At 34.4% G+C, this 18,337-nt stretch overlaps 1 protein-coding gene across 1 annotated transcript; it reads left to right on the top strand.

Annotated features, from left to right (window-relative positions):
- The first annotated feature begins 14,586 nt into the window (after nt 1-14,586).
- Nucleotides 14,587-15,144, top strand: LOC141714660 (uncharacterized). Its single transcript, XM_074518165.1, has 2 exons — nt 14,587-14,811; nt 14,875-15,144. Exons 1-2 carry the CDS (start codon nt 14,587-14,589, stop codon nt 15,142-15,144), a joined length of 495 nt encoding a protein of 164 aa, XP_074374266.1.
- The last annotated feature ends 3,193 nt before the right edge of the window (nt 15,145-18,337 follow it).

Raw genomic sequence — 18,337 nt, 5'->3', positions numbered from 1 at the left:
ACGCGTGAGTGGCCGGGTAACGGTCTAGCGCGAGGTCCGAATGCGGCCAGGGTGATGACCGGCGAGGAATTCATCCATCTACAGTAGAAAAGTTTACTTATTGGTATCTTTGCCTGATCATCAAGATATCGGGTTTATGCCACAATTCTTTTCCTTTCCAAAAATTCATTGGATGTTACAAACTCTGTTCATACTTTACATGATAGAGGTTTTCAGGAAATATATAAAGAGATATATATGCGGATATATATATCGGGACTTAATGAAGTATCTCATAACTTCATTTCATTCAATAATATTTCAAAGATTTAATCTATTCAAATCTTGTCTTGTAGTCTCATCTATGTGATGAACTGTTGAAAGCTCATTATACTTTGAATAGTGGTAGTTCAAGTAGCTTTATAAATGATATAAGTATAGTGAAGTATTTGGTAACTTCATCCCTTGTTTTTGCTTATATCCAGTAAGTAATTATCTTACACTTGATAAAGGATTTTAGTAAGTTATCCATTTAGATACTTGCATTATTGTTTACACTATATATTATCTTGCGAGCTGTAATGCTCACTCTTGCTTTATTTCTTCATCACACAACAACAGTTAGGAAAGATGGTCAGACTCAAGCAGACCCAGCGCAAGAGCGTGGGAAGTGCCCCGCGCCTTCCCGTTGAGATCATAGCTGCTATAGCTGCAGAGGTAGATCTATCTGTAGATCAGACCTTCCACTTTTGGGAACCAAATATTGTATAATTATAACTTGTGGCAGATAATGGCAATTAACTGTAAACTTATCAAGTAATCATTTTGGGTTATAATAACTTTTAAATTGTGGATTCAAGGACTTGTACTTATTTCAATTTCATCTCTGCGACTATAACGGGTTGTGGTGTGTGTTAGTGTGGGGTCACAGCATGAGGTTATTTATTATTAATTAAGTTAAGTGATATTGTGGAGAGAAAGACCGTGACGACCCGGATCCCCGACCCCGGATCTGGGGGTGTTACGTGCTTGATAAATATCCTCATTTGTTTAGTTAAGTCAGATTCTAGGGACATAATCTTTTTAAGGGGAAATGATATAATGACCCGTGTATATTCTTTTATTTTTAATATATTCAAAGTGTAATAAAGGTTTAAATAATTAAATAAATATGTGTATTGATTTTTGGTAGCAGTTGTTGATTGTTACTTATTTATTTATGATATGTTAATATGAGGATTGGATTATGTGATTTAGTAGTGAGTTATACGATTTTATTTCGCTTGTAAAAGTAATTTTATTGTAATTTTAATTTCATAAATATTTGGATTATTTCTAAAATTGGTTTTATAATTTTATAATTTCAATAATTATTTTTGGGATTTTATAAAATTAAGAAATCAATATTTTACTAATTATTTATTTTTAAATGATTTTCTGAGTGTTTTTATTTGTAAAATCCATATTTAATTCAGGAAATCTTCACAAATCATGAAACTTATATTTTATTAAGTTAGTATTATTCTGAGAATTTTAAAATTATTTTGGAAATTTTCGGGATTTGTTTCACCCATGCGTCGTTTCGTTATTTGTTAAAAAGCGGGTACAAAGTGCACCTTAAAAATTGTTTTAAAAATTTCTAAATTTATGTTTTTGTAAACTTCTGGATATTTATGACATTTTGATATTATTTTCGTAATTTTCTGAAATCATTTTTCATACACGTAAATTTGTTAATTTTAGATTTTTCGGGGCTAGACGCTATTTCAGGACACGTGTTTACTTTTCCTAATTTGTTTGATACGTGGCAGCTGTATAATTTTTTACCAATAAAAATTAATAAACCCCCTGCATCCCTGTTCTCGGCTTATTGTCTCTCCTGCTCTCCTCTCGCTATCGTTGTTCTGTGTCCCTATTCTCTTTCCTCTCTCTTTTATTTCTTCTTCTTCCTGTGTCCGCTCCGCGGTGGCCCTGTTGCTTTCCCGTCCATTTCTCCGGCTTGCCTTTCCGATAAATATTTCCGAATGTCTTGTTCGATTTTCAGTCAATACCCCTTGTTGTTGTTATGTATGTACCTGTATGTATATATTTGTGATGTGTGTGTGTGTGTATTATGATGTGTGTGTGTTCGTGCGGTGTGCGTGTGTGATTGTGCTGTGTGCGTGTTGGTCGTGATGGTGGCCGTGGTGTTGTGCTTCTCTGAGTTGCTTGGACTGTGTTGTTGGGCTTGCAGTTGGGCCTTATTTTGGGCTCTCCTGTTGGGCCGAGATTTTTCAGTTGAGCTTGATATTTTTATAAAATTAATTTCCTCTTTATCTACAGGAAAATAAATGAATAATATTCGTGATATAAAAATTTTCGTTGCGGGAAAATTATTTTAATCGGCGTAATTTATTTGGGAACCCGTATTATATCGGGCGCCAATAAATTATACCGCCGTTGATGATGAACTTCGGTGAGTCAACGGTGGACGGTGATGACTTTGTTCTGAGTCCTAAATTTTACAAATAAATAAAATAATTCACGTAAAGTATTTTCGGACTTAAATAATTAAATACGAATGGTGTTGTGATATAAGTGATATGAGAATGGTGAACTTGATGTTGTGGATTGTTGTGATTGTTGACGTCGAGTGTAATCGACGGGTAGGCTTATAAACAAAGGAGTTGCTGCCAAAATTTTTTAAAAATGTATTTGTAAACGTACGTATTTATATTATATGTGTAACCCCTATTTGTGTTTGGATTACGTGATTACGTGATTGTGTGTATAATAACTATACGAGTCGGGTTATCGGATTGGGTTATTAAGATTTGAGGATATCAAGCATGTCGGTATAACTGATTAGGGTACTCTGTATTTGTAGATCCCAGTCGAGTTTCCCCAGGACCGAAGTCATCGTGAAAGCTACTTAGGGTTTTGTAAAGCGTTTCAAGACAAGTACCCCCGACCATTTTTTTATGGTTCAGTACGTATGAATAGCTAAATGTTTTATTCTCGTAATGGAACAGAAATGTTTTAAGTTACGTACATGTAGTAATAAATCACTGTTTTTCAAATTGTTTTGGGGAAAAGTAACTTCGAAAGGTACCTATCTCGTGCGAAATGATTTGCGAACTGGATTTTATATGTGTGCTGGTAAAACGAATGATTTTGAAATGAGATAGGTACAAGTGTTTTGAAAACTGGATAAAACGATCAGATATGGGATACATTGGGGCCAGAGTAGGCCTATTGAGGTGGCGTAAGAGGCTAATTCGGTTGTGCGCAAATTATAACCGATTAGTCCAGCAGGTCAGAGACCTAGCTAGTCTCTGAGTTCCGGAACAGGTAAATGGGATGGCAATTAGAGCCGTCTGGTTTTGATAGCCTGATCAGCTGTCTTCACATATCCGTTACATATCTGATTTGGATTTGTGATTCTCGTAAGGGTATAAGTGGTTGATACAGCGGTTTTATAAATATGAATAGCATGCTAAAATTGGACTCTGGTACTTACACAGCACACTACTATGTTGTTTTGATAAAACATGCTAGTCAGTGATATCCAGTTATCTCCGATTTTCATTATATAATGTTGATAACATGATTATAGTTCTGTTCCTATTATTGTTACATTACTATTTTTATTCCATTATTCATATATTGGTACTGCTGAGCAATTATGCTCACCCTTGCAAACTGTTATTTATATCTCGCAGATGCCTTGAAGACCAGTCAGACATACCCATATTCCCGCCCCTTCAGGACCCGGCTCGTCTGAGGTAGTTTGTATCAGACCATGAGGTCTGATGAGTTGCTGAATAAAGTTAGAGTGTGTTAGATGTTGAATAATGGTTTGTAATAATGTGAACCTGAATCATACTTGAACCTGGATCGGATTTTGGTTTGGGGTCAAGTTAGTATATTTTAATAATATTCTTGTTGTTTATATTTTGGTAATTATGTTTGGTGACGTCAACTCCTGACCCCGGGGTTGAGGCCGTCACACGTATGCTATGAGCGTATTTTTAATCTTGACTGAAATTATTAACTACATAGAAAAAATGATTTGGCCGAGCTGGTCTATGATGAGTAGGTAGAAGTCGGTTTGGGGATGTGATTTCAAAATTTCAGGGGCTTTAACCTGGCTATGCTTGGTAAACAATATTGGAGGATTCTTATAACTCATGATATCCTAGTTAGTAAACTCTATAAGGCTCTGTATTTCCCTCGGTCGGTCTACTTTTTTGGAAGCCTCAATTGGGAGTAACCCTAACTTTATTTGGCATAGTGTTTAGGGACTAAATGAAAAAGATATGTCCTAAGTCCAATCATGTATGAGGATTTAGGAATAACTTTTATGTAATCTGTTTTGATTTCATTGATATTAATAAAAGAATTGTTTTGTTTTTATTACGGGCTCTATCTATTTTAAGTGTTTAAATAAGATATACCACAGTTTAGAGTAAAGCTTTTTATGGATTGTGATGAGATCATAATAATGAGACCTAAAAGATGATAACTCTAAACTTAAATAGTTCCTGGTCGTAGGATTACTAACTGGTAATTAATAATCCGCAAAGATCGGTACATACTATGCTTGCTTCATTATGAAGGATGCCTGTTCTCATAAACATTTGTGTGGTGACACTATAGCTAGTATGTAGGTGCTTATTATAGAATAAGTTCACTGAACATGACTCACACAGCTGAACAACTAATGGAGTTCACTCACGTGTCAGCAGTTGTTCACAAAGTTATAGTTGTACAAGTATCCTTAGACTTGAGGTCATCATAGTCATCTTGTGTACACTGAACTATGCTTTGGTTTAGAAAATTTATATAAATAATGATAAAATAGTTTTATTATTATTTATTTCTACTACCGGCTTAATATTGAACCTATAGGGTCACACCATAAAAGAGAATGATTTAATGGGGGAGGAATTAATTAATAATGGCTGATAATTATTTATTTATGAAATAAATAATTAATTGGCAAATTTAATAATTGATTAAATGAGATTTAATTAATAAAAATTAATTAAGAAAAAGTTCTTAATATTATTAATTAAGAATTTAATTTTTGGAAATTAAATCAAGTGAGAGAATTATTTCTAAAGTGTTTAGAAAAAGGATTAATAATTAAAAGGTGTTTTAATTGTTAGTGAGAATAATAAAGGGTTAATAATAATAAAATTTTATGGGAAAATTTTCAGCTGAAAATTTTGCCTATAAATATACTATTATAAACCCTATTTTTGCCTCAACCTAAAAATTTCAAAAACCCTAATTCTCTCCACCTCCTTCTCCTCCATTACATCGATTTCTTTGATGGATACCGGTGGAGTGCTTCACACTTGAGGAGCAGCTGCTAGGGACCTCCGCTCGTGGTTCTTTGATCGCTTTTAAAGGTTAAAAACGATCCCTCGATTTAATTTACGATCTGTATGCATATTATATGGATTTTATATCATGAAAATTGTTTTACCATGCTTCCGTGATAGATAAAATCCTACAATGGTATCAGAGCATAGGTTGTATGCATATAGATCTGTGATAAAAAATTTAGAATTTTATGTGCTTGTATGAATTAATTATGATTTTTACAAGTTATAACATGGATTAATTATGACTGATTAGAAATTGTTTCTCAGAATTATTTTGACTGTAGATCTGGGTTCTACAAGTGTTGTAGATCGTCTGGGTAATTTTTTCATAATTTTATGATGTATGGATTAATTGTTATGAATTTTTGAAGTTGTTTTAATTAAATTCGTAATTAAATATATATATATATATAATCTGTTAGTATATATATATGTTTTCTTGCTGTTGTGTCCTTTAAAGCAATAATGGTGGCACGGAAAGAGAGAAAACGGCAGTAATTATTACGGCGGTGGCGACTGTCAGAATAGGGGGAGGACTGCGCGTCTGACGTGCGCGCGTGGGGCTCATGCGCTCGTGTGTCACGCGCGGCGCGTGTTAGACACACGCGAGTCAATGGTCAGAGCTATGCTGACGTTATGCTGACATCATCAGATGATGTCATGTTGACTTCAGCTCAGGGTTTTGGGCGCGTGAGGCGTGTGTGCGCATGGGGGCGCGTGGACGACAGTCTGACACGCAATTGACAGCGCGTGTGCGCGTGGTGGCGCGTGGCTTACCTTCTCGGGGCGCGTGAGGGTGCATGGAGGGTCAGAATGGGGCATGCTTGGTTCCGTTGGATTCGTCTTTTCGAGACGCATCTAATGGTATATTATATGATATTTTCTGAAATTGTTTGGGACTGTTTATAGCTAACAGTAGTGTTTTAAAGTTGTTTTTGACTGTTTTAATTGCTTTTAAATGCCTCATGTGATACATAGAGATGTATAATGCTTAGACCAATATGCTACATGATTTAACATGCCTACCTTTAGGTTTATTCATGCTTATATATGTGATATATGCTTAGTTTATCATGCGATGATAGATTTAGGTGAACTTAATTAATATAAGGCATTTGTTAGACAATCTAGTATAGTGAAATTGTTTCATGACCTTAATATAAATATTATGAATACGATCATGAGATTCTTGTGTTTATAAAACACGTAATTAAATATGAATTTTCAATATTGAGAGAAAGGATGATTCTGTCAATAACAGATTTATATCTATAAGAAAGGGTTATTAAGTGACGCCTCCTGACCATGCTCCACCCGATCTGGGAATCATCTGATTATCGATTATTGATTTGAAATATTTAATTTAAAAGGAAGAATCTCTTTATAATATGATTATTATTGTAACGTAATATAATCCCTCTAAAATTAAATAATATCAAGTAGTAATTGGCCAATGACACAACGGGCTTGTGTCGGTCATAGCCTTCCAACATGATAGAAAGTGGTTCTTATTTTTAAATTATTGTCGGTTCGTTCTACAGCCGAGGGCTTTGATTTCGAAATAAGAAATACTTGTCTATTACATAGAGATGTGTACATTGAATTAGAATCTAAAGGTCGTTACGTGCTACAGCCGTGGGCCGTTGGAGACTGATTCAATTGTACGAAATGTTGGATTAGACTTGACTTAGAATATTGAGTTTGTCGTGCTACAGCCGTGACTCAATTATTCAAGAGGCTAAAGTTATATTAGGGAATAACATAAGATGTAATTGACAAGAGTTGTCTGCCTATTGAACATCACATGACGTTTCGTGCTACAGCCGAGGTTGTGTGATGGAATGTAGGATCCCTATTCCCACTAGCATTATGAATGCTTAATTTTCACTTAGGGGTTGAATAAATTAGATAAACTAGTGGGAGATACTTATGAATAAAGACCCGATTCATATAGTGTTTTTGAAATGAAATTGAATATTTGCTAAGTGTTGTTATGTGTTTATCATTTACAGATTTACTATATTCGTCATGTCTTCTGCACTATCACTCCGGAGCATACTAGATGCTCACAAGTTGAATGGTCCTAATTTAGCTGTTTGCTTTCACTGTAACAAGTTGGGGCACTGAAAGAGGAACTGCAAGGTTTACCTTGCATACCTTGCAGAATTGAAGAAGAAGAAGAAGGGTAGTGAGACTACCGCTTCTGATTCAGGCGTGTTCATGATTGAAGTTAATATGTCACTAGGTCAAATTTCTACTTGGGTATTAGATACCGCCTGTGGTATTTGCAATTCGTTGCAAGGACTAAAGGGAAGTAGGACTCTCGAAAAAGATGAGGTGATTCTTCGTATGGGCAATAGAGTAAGGGTTGCGGCCATATCTGTAGGATCATTTAGTTTACATATGCCTACGGGCAAGACTATTATTTTGAATAATTGTTATTACGTTCCCTCTATTATGAGGAATATTGTTTCTATTCCTATGTTGGATTTGGATGGTTTTTCATTTATTATTAAGAATAATGAATGTTCTATTCTTAGAGATAATGTTCTTTATGGACGTGGTATTTTAAATAATGGTCTGTATGTATGTGACGTAGAGCATGATTTACTTCAGATTGAACAAACTAATAAATGAAAACGAGATGATGAAAATCTGACCTATTTATGGCACTGTAGGCTAGGTCATATAAGTGAAAATAGACTGCGGACATTGCATAAGGAAGGGTTACTTGACCCCTTTGATTTTGAATCATATCCTACATGCGAGTCTTGTCTATTGGGTAAAATGACCAAATCTCCATTTAGTGGACATGGAGAGAGGGCTGCAGATTTGCTAGAATTGGTACACACAGATATATGTGGACCAATGTCTACGCAAGCCATGGGTGGATTTTCATACTTCATTACTTTCATAGATGATAAATCTAGATTTAGATATGTGTATTTGATGAAACGCAAGTCTGAAGCCTTTGAAAAGTTCAAAGAATATAAACATGAAGTGGAGAAACAAACCAAACATAGTATTATAACTCTTCGATTAGATCGAGGTGGTGAATACTTGAATAGAGAGTTTCTAGATTATCTCAAAGAAAATGGTATAGTCTCCCAGTAGACTCCTCCATATACTCCACAGTTGAATGGGGTATCTGAAAGTAGAAATCGAACTTAGTTAGACATGGTTCGGTCCATGATGAGCTATGCGAATCTTCCAGTATTCCTATGGGGTTATGCATTGGAAACCTCAGCATATTTACTGAATAAGGTGCCTTCCAAATCTGTTCCTCAAACTCCATATGAGATTTGGAAAGAAAGGAAACCGAGTCTTAAACACAGTTAAGATTTGGGGATGTCCAGCTTATGTCAAGAAAGTTGACCCAGATAAGCTGGAATCTCGATCCGTAAAATGTAATTTTGTGGGATATCCTAAAGAGACTTTGGGGTATTACTTTTACACCGATCATCGGGTGTTTGTCTCCAGACATGCTACCTTCTTGGAAAAGGAGTTTATCCTGAAGGAAACAGTGGGAGAAAAATTGAACTTGATGAAGTTCAAGAAGCACAAACTACTACAGATCAAGTGGAAACACCTGTTCAGACTGAACAACCTTCTGTGGAACAGCCCATTCGTAGGACAGGGAGAGTGTCTCGCCAACCTGAGAGGTATTATGGCCTTGTCATTGAGAATGGCAATGAGTTGTCAATTATTGATGATGACGACCCTGTGACCTATAATAAGTCTATGAGTAGTGTTGACTCAGAGAAATGGCATAGTGCCATGAAATCCGAAATGGAATCTATGTATACCAACCAAGTATGGACTCTGGTTGAGGCGCCTGAAGGTATTAAGCCTATTGGGTGCAAGTGGGTATACAAAAGAAAGATTGGAGTAGATGGCCAGGTGGAGACCTATAAGGCTAAGCTCGTGGCAAAAGGATTCAAACAAAGGCAAGAGATTGACTTTGATGAAACTTTTTCGCCTGTAGCCCTGTTAAAATCAATTCGGATTTTGCTTGCGATTGCTGCTTACTACGACTATGAGATCTGGCAAATGGACGTGAAAACGGCCTTCCTCAATGGGGAACTTGAGGAGGAAGTGTATATGACACAACCAGAGGGTTTTCTTTCCAAGGGAAATGAACACATAGTGTGTAAGCTGCTGCGAACCATATATGGTTTAAGGCAAGCTTCTCATAGATGGAACATCCATTTTGATGAGACAATCAAAGAGTTTGGTTTTATCAAAAACATAGATGAACCATGTGTCTACAAGAAGGTTAGTGGGAGCGCGGTAACATTTCTTGTATTGTATGTAGATGACATACTTCTTATAGGAAATGATATACCGATGTTGCAATCAGTCAAAGTATGGCTATCAAAGAACTTCACCATGAAGGACTTGGGAGAAGCATCCTACATTCTCGGTATGAAGATCTATAGAGATAGATCTAGAAGAATGATAGGTCTTACCCAGGTACATACATCCAGAAAGTGCTTAAAAGGTTTAGCATGGAAAACTCCAAAAGAGGTCTCATACCGATGAGCCATGGAGTGTCCCTTTCTGAAAAAATGTCTCCTAAGACACCTGAGGCAAGAGAGCGTATGAGTAAGATTCCTTATGCTTCAGCAATAGGATCTATCATGTACGCGATGTTGTGTGCAAGGCCTGATGTTGCTTATTCAATTAGTGTGACGAGCAGATATCAGTCCAATCCAGGTGAAGACCACTGGAAAGCAGTGAAAAACATCCTTAAGTACTTACGAAGGACTCAGGACATTTTTCTTATTTTTGGTGGTGAATCTGAGTTGAAAATAGAGGGTTATAATGACTCTAGTTTTCAATCAGAAAGTGATAGCAAATCCATGTCAGGGTACGTGTTTACTCTGAATGGTGGTGCGATTAGTTGGAAGAGTTCCAAACAGTCTACAACGGCGGACTCCACAGCGGAAGCAGAATATATAGCTGCAAGTGAGGCTGCAAAAGAAGCCGTTTGGATGAGGAAATTTGTTTCTGAGTTGGGAGTTGTTCCTATCATTGAAGAGCCTATTGTGTTGTATTATGATAACAACGCAGCAATAGCACAAGCCAAGGAACCTAGGTCTCATAAAAATTCCAAATATGTCATGCGGTGCTTCATCTGATTAGGGAGATTGTTGAAAGAGGAGATGTCAACGTCGAGAGAGTTGACACACATAACAATATAGCAGACCCTTTAATAAAGCCACTTTTTCAAAGTCACTTTGATCGTCATAAAGACAAGATGGGTATTAGATACCAGAGTGATTGGCTTTAGTACAAGTGGGAGATTGAAAGAGATATGTCCTAAGTCCAATCATGTATGAGGATTTAGGAATAACTTTTATATAATATGTTTTGATTTCATTGATATTAATAAAAGACTTGTTTTGTTTTTATTGCGGGCTCTATCTATTTTAAGTGTTTAAATAAGATATACCACAGTTTAGAGTAAAGCTTTTTATGGATTGTGATGAGATCATAATAATGAGACCTAAAAGATGATAACTCTAAACTTAAATAGTTCCTGGTCGTAGGATTACTAACTGGTAATTAATAATCCGCAAAGATCAGGTACATACTATGCTTGCTTCATTATGAAGGATGTCTGTTCTCATAAACATTTGTGTGGTGACACTATAGCTAGTATGTAGGTGCTTATTATAGAATAAGTTCACTGAACATGACTCACACAGCTGAACAACTGATGGAGTTCACTCATGTATCAGCAGTTGTTCACATAGTTATAGTTGTACAAGTATCCTTAGACTTGAGGTCATCATAGTCATCTTGTGTACACTGAACTATGCTTTGGATTTAGTTCTTAGTCTCCAGGGACAATTATAAGGGCTCTACTGGGTATAGGAATTTGTACACGAAGATAGTGTATGATCAATAAAGGATCTACCCCTTCCAGTGAAGGAAGAGAATGTTCAATGCTGATCCACTTATGCTAGTTCAGGAATCTCTGGACAGAATGAATAAAATTAGAAATGAGTTTCTAATTTACATTAAATAGAACTAAACATAGTGAATGGGAAAGCAAGTGATTAAATAAGATAGGCTTGACACAAGATCCATGCCTTTTATTTAATCGTGACATTGCAGGGTAGAAGGAATTGATTGTACGGTAACTACTCACTGAATAGGTTCTTGGTATTCTAAGCAGTGAATTCGTATTATCCGGATAGTCACGATATGCTGAGAAGTATCCCTCACGATGTAGAATAAATATGATTAATTAATTAATCATATTTAATGAATTAGAGAATTTATATAAATAATGATAAAATAGTTTTATTATTATTTATTTCTACTACCGGCTTAATATTGAACCTACAGAGTCACACCATAAAAGCAGAATGATTTAATGGGGGAGGAATAAATTAATAATGGCTGATAATTATTTATTTATGAAATAAATAATTAATTGGCAAATTTAATAATTGATTAAATGAGATTTAATTGATTATAAATTAATTAAGAAAAAGTTCTTAATATATTAATTAAGAATTTAATTTTTAGGAAATTAAATCAAGTGAGAGAATTATTTCTAAAGTGTTTAGAAAAAGGATTAATAATTAAAAGGTATTTTAATTATTAGTGAGAATAATAAAGGGTTAATAATAATAATATTTTATGGGAAAATTTTCAGCTGAAAATTTTGCCTATAAATATACTATTATAAACCCTATTTTTTCCTCAACCTAAAAATTTCAAAAACCCTAATTCTCTCCACCTCCTTCTCCTCCATTACATCGATTTCTTGGTGGATACCGGTGGAGTGCTTCACACTTGAGGAGCAGCTGCTAGGAACCTCCGCTCGTGGTTCTTGGATCGCTTTTAAAGGTTAGAAACGATCCCTCGATTTAATTTACGATCCATATGCATATTATATGGATTTTGTATCATGAAAATTGTTTTACTATGCTTCCGTGATAGATAAAATACTACACTAAAGCCGTGATTGGGGCAGGTGCAAGATGGGAAGTAGGGTCTGGAAAAAAAATTAAAATCACATGTCAGCCATGGCTAAAGGATGAGGTCTATCCTTGTATCACTATAATTTTATCAGTGCTTTATAAAATTAAAGTTTCTTCATTAATGCGGAGTACTAGCAGGGAATGGGATGAGGATATTCTAAATGACATGTTTAGTGTTAGAGATCAACACTATATTCATAACGTTATTGTAGAAGAAGGAGAAGTTGACTGATCATTTGTACTGGAGTAAAGAAACTAATGGATACTACTCTATGTGTAGTGCTTACAGGTTGATTCAAGCTCAAAAAAATCTATGAAGAAGGGAGGGAGATTATAGTTTTTGAAAGCAAGTATGGAAGATTAAAACTCCACAAAAGGTTTTAAACATGATGTGGTGTGCTTTATCGCAAATCTTTCCAACTATGATGGGTATGTATGAAATGCACACATGAGGGTGAATGTGTGTTTCTTGATTTTTCATTTGGAATTTGGAAACTGCTTTCAAGAAAATCAAGTTTAGTGTTTTAGGTTTGGAACTCAACAGGCTTTATGAAATTTTTAGTGATAATTAATCAACTATAGAAAACAAAGAAAAATAATTATCAAAACTTACTTGATCTTTTTATTAAAAATCAAATAAGTTGTGTTACTGATCTGTGTTCTTGAATGTTAAGTGAAAATTCTTTAAGTCAGAATCAAGACTTGTTGGGAATGCATGGTATCAGAATATGGCATCAAGGACGAAGACAGTCATCAGGATATGACTGTCTATCAGGAGTACATAATAAATCAGGATCTACTGATTTATACAGTCCCAGTAATTAAGGAGTGGTTTAGTTGTCGGTTCCTGATTTGTAGGAACGCTGTTAGGAATATGTTGTAGGCTTGATAATAATTTTCCAGAACACCTTAGTAAATTTAATTAAGTGAATTTGTAGCTTTCAACGGATAATATTCTCTGTCATCCGTTGATAGAGTAGCTTACATTTTAAATAAGTATTTGTAGCACATTCATGTGTACTGTAATGTCTTAGAGATTTAGAAGTTGTAAGGATATTCTAAGTCATGTTGACTGCAAGAATGATATGAAAAATAGATTGGCTAATTGTGTATATTAGATGCCTTGTAATTTTGTATAAGTGAAATTGAGTCAACTGCTATGGAAATACTTTCAAGGGATGTCTCTACTGAGGCTTCGACGGATGACCCAAGTCACATTCAATGGATGATCCAAAAGAGTCTCGACGCATGATCCAAAAGAGTTTCGACAGATGATTCAATAGAGTGATAGTGACTTGACAGTCACATTTATTGATTATACACAAAAGGAATGTGGCATCCTGTAATCAGGATTATGAAGATCAAGAAGCATTTCCATTTCCATGCTAACTTGAAGAAATACAAAGATGCTGGATGGAAAAATGAAGAAACATGTGATTAGACATAGACATATTTGTTTTATTCATTTTCCTTTTTTACATGTAACTTGGTAATATATAAACCAAGAGTAGCAAGTAGAAAAAAATCAATCGAAAGAACTGAGAAATAGATAAGGCGCAATATGTTAAGAATTTCTAAGTTCTCTCTTTTTGTAAATTCACTTGTAAGTAGCTGTGTGATTTTAGCATCATAGAGATCTTCTACATTTATATATATCTCTGGTGAAAGTAACAATCCACCAGAAAGTTTTTAAATATCCTTGTTTATTACTTTATGTTTGAATACTTGAATATTACTTATCCGCACTTAGCATATTCATATACATTTATATTTATATTTGTAAGAAGTTTCAAAGATTGAAAAGAAACCAAGAATTACATTAACCCCCCCCTTCTGTAATTCTACTTGTTAGATTATTTGGGAATAACAGTAGCTGTTAATTGAGATATGTATAGAAACACGATAAATATCTTTTTGACATATCTTCTAATTGATAGAGCAGCTGTTTATTATATAAACACAGAATAGGTTATCACTGTTGATAAGCTTTTACACAAGAATCAATGTAACCTAACATCTCTCAAGAATAACATAATTTCTTGAGAGAGTTTTGTAAAAGTTTATATCAAAATTAATAAACTGTTATTGATCTTACATCCTGATTTCAATTTATTGGTATAATTGTATCCAACCCCCCTTAAAAATTATATCCTTACTGGGTAACAAGTACTATCAGAGCAGTTTAATTTAATTTTAATTAGAAAAGATCAATAACGTCAGGAAGTAAGTATGTAAGCATGAAGATTCTAATTCTGAGAAAGGCTGACTATTCAACATGGAAGGTGAAGATAATAATATTCCTAGAATCCATTGATTGTGATTATCTTGATATAATTAATGATGGACCACCATATCCAGAAAAGGTTGTTCCATTGACCACAATTGTTCCTGAGCACTATGTAAGAAAGGAAAGATCAAAATGGTCCATTGAAGATAAAGTTGTTATGCTTAAAGATGCCAAAGTGAGAAACATTCTGCATAATAGTTTAAACAATGTTATGTCAAACAGGGTTATTGTCTGCAAGACTGTAAAGGAAATATGGGATGCACTTGAGACACAATGTCAAGGAACTCTGGCTATTAAGAAGAATAGAAGAGTTGTTCTAATTCAAGAGTATGAACAATTTGAAGCAAAATCTGATGAAGCTCTTACTGACACTTATGACAGATTCATTACACTACTGAATGATCTGTCATTGACTGGAAATGAGTATGATAGAGAAGACTCTAATACCAAGTTCCTTAGAGCTCTTCTTGAGGAATGGGACACTCAAACTTCTATCATCAAGCACTAGTATGACTTAGATCAACACTCATTGGATAAGTTTATCTATGGAATGTTGAAAACTCATGACTTGGACATTCAACAAAGGAAGAATAAGAAAGGAAAAAAGATGAAGTATGTTGCACTATATGCTGAAACTCACAAATCCAAGGAAAATATTAGTAAAAATTCAAGAAGGAGAAATATTGCTAAGATGTTAGATGTTGATGAGTCATCAGATCCTGACACTGATACTGATGAGGATTCTGAGATAGAGCTGGAAGATCCTCAAGTAATTCAGATGGTTGCAATGTTGGTGAAAGGTTTCAGAAAAATGAGATTTAGAAAACCACAGAGAAATGGTGGTTTCAACAAGAAGAATTCTGGTGATGACAGAGGAAAATTCAGGAAGAAGGAAAATCAGTATCCAAAGAGAAAAAAGTTTGACAAAATAAAAGTGACATGTTATAACTGTAATGAAAGGGGACACCTTGCTACTGAAGGTCCCAAGGAAACTGGAAAGACACTTATCACTTTCAATAAAGACGAATGGACTCATCAGAACCTGACAGTGATGATGAATGCTATGCTCTAATGGAAAATCATGAAGATGATGTGTCTTTTGCTGATAAGGTATCAATGACTGTTTTCCCATAAATACTGATAACAAATCTGAGCTAAAATCTTTCTTGAAATCTATGCATGTTAACTGTTAGTGTATACTGAAAATATTTATTTGAAGTATGTACATTTATTTCTGGCCAGTTTATTTGAGAATCATTTGAATGTTTACATGTTGTCTAATATTATATATTGTGAACAATCTAGTATCAAATGGGATACAAAATATTAGATTGTTAAATACGGTTATATAATATAATAAGGTTCACAGCACAGGTGGTGTTGGATAATCTACCGATATGGGTGTAGTATTATTTAGATTAGTTTATATTGGCTAATAAATAATACTAGTATACTTTGTGTATATTGAACAGGATCAAATTTAGAATTGTTCCCTTAATATTGATTAAGAAGGAGAACTAAGATTCTATGTTATTATTAATGCTTAGGTTCTTAATCCGGAAATAGTAATTGACACGTGTATATTATTTACATGCTTTGATTTATATATGAAATAATTCTTTTGAATTATATCATTATATTTTGGGTGATGGAATTATATACATGGTGGATATTATTTATTGAAGGAATCCATGTCCTGATAATATTCGGGTTAATGATGTCCCCTTGAAAGCTCAAAAAGATTTAATTATGTGAAACCCTGCAGGTGGAATTTATTCTGGCATAATTAAATAAAGGTTGAGTGGATGATCAAGGATAAAAGATATTAATTAAATAAATTATCAGTAATTTATTTAATTAATGGACATATGATATTTTAAACATGGAGAATTTAATAAGCAAATAATATTGGAACCGAATTAATTAAATTACGGTATTAGGAAAGGTAGTGCAAATATTAATTCTTTAGTGGATTGAATTAATATTTAATTACATTGGGCTAGGCTCAAGATGTAATTAGAAGGCCCAACCTAATTATCCATGGTCCCTATTGTAGCCTATATATATTCTTATTCTCTTCTTGCTTGGAATGGTGTGAAAACATATTGTAGCCACCAAGGAGCAAGAAGAGAGGATAACTTGAGAAGACAGAGGCCACACTTTGCTCAAGGGAATTTGGGAATACAATAGAAGAGCGTGGAATCAACCATTAACAAGGTAATCCTCTTTTCGTAATCTTTATCGTAAAACGTAGTAACACCCTAAGTCCGTGGTTCCCAACAATTGGTATCAAGAGCCTGGTAATGGGTTCTACGTTTCATGATATAATGTCCATGTCATAATTATATATGCGTGTATATAGTGTTTTGCTTGTATTGTTTTTTATGCAATTTGTTAATCCACTATTAGCGCCATGTATATTTTAATTATGTGTTTGGATCCCACATGGTTTAATCGTGGTTAATTTTTGTTTTGTTTTCCACGTGGTTGTAATTTACAGCGAGGGTTGATCGTGTTAGAATAGATTTTACAAAATTAGTTTTGTATTAGATCTATTTTTTTTGGAATTGTTTCGGGTATTTTGTAATAGTTATGTGCGATCGGAAATCAATTCCGGTAGTTTTTTGTTCCGCTGTGCGATTACAAGGGGCTGCTGGGTCTGCTGGGGCTGCTGGGGCTGCCGGGGCTACTGGGGCCGCTGGGGCTGCCGGGTCTGCTGGGGCTGCTGGGGGCGTCGGGGCGCGCTTGGGGCAGATTTTTTTTGAGAGCTGGATTTTTTTTCAATGGCCATAATAGTGGAAAATTTATTTTAATTTTTTCCATTAAATTTTAATTATTGCTTTAATTTATTGATTATGTGTGTCGTTAATTATGTATGTAATTCTTTTAAAATTGCATGTTTAACTTAATTAGGACGACATGGACATAAATTTTATTTATTGCTTTAATTATATGTTATATGTTGCTAAAATTATGTGTGTATTTTGAATGCATGATTAGACATAATTATAACAACATAGGGCCCCATTTAATTTTAAAATTCCTCAATTTTAATATAAAAAAAATTCTAAGTGGGAGAGGGAATTAATATGAAATTAAATCCCATGGTCTCCATTATTGGTTGTAGGTAATTTAACATAAAGACGAATATAAATTATATATACGTCACCCATCGTGGCATGTAATTTATGGTGTCTAGAATGTTATAGAAATTACTAGAACAAACTTCTTAAATTAATAAATTTTGAAAGGAATAAATACGGATTTTCTTTATTTCTGATTTGGGGCGATTTTGTCAAAAATGAGTTCATCGAACTTGTCAGGCTGTGGGTTTTAAGCGAGACCGATGTGACTCCTCCACTACCTGGAAATCAAACCATTGATGAATATTGAATTGAAGTATTCTATTCAAGGCAAAATTACGAATATTGGAATGTATACACGCCACCCATCGTGGCGTACCAAGTTCCATAGATTTCAAATAATTTAAGATTTGATGATGGTATACACTTAGCTATGAAAAATAATATAGTCCACCCCAACGTGGCATATTGTTTAGTAATAGGACCGAAGTAACATTTAAACAAAATTAGGTGGTATACATGTCACACATCGTGGCGTACCAGAAGCTTATGGTGTTTATATGTTAGTGCATTAAATTTTAATAATTGTTAGAGGAATCAATAGATCTTAATAATTAA

This window comes from Apium graveolens, chromosome 3, assembly GCF_009905375.1.
Source record: "Apium graveolens cultivar Ventura chromosome 3, ASM990537v1, whole genome shotgun sequence".
Classification (NCBI taxonomy): Eukaryota; Viridiplantae; Streptophyta; class Magnoliopsida; order Apiales; family Apiaceae; genus Apium; species Apium graveolens.
Note: the sequence above shows the minus strand (reverse complement) of the source record. Positions and strands in the feature narration are given on the sequence as shown.

Excerpts from the sequence above, each read along its gene's own strand:
- LOC141714660 (XM_074518165.1), top strand. The coding sequence starts at position 14,587 with ATGAAGATTCTAATTCTGAGAAAGGCTGACTATTCAACATGGAAGGTG. Across the intron at positions 14,812-14,874 it reads TTATGCTTAAAGATGCCAAA|ACTGTAAAGGAAATATGGGA; the intron begins GTGAGAAACATT and ends ATTGTCTGCAAG.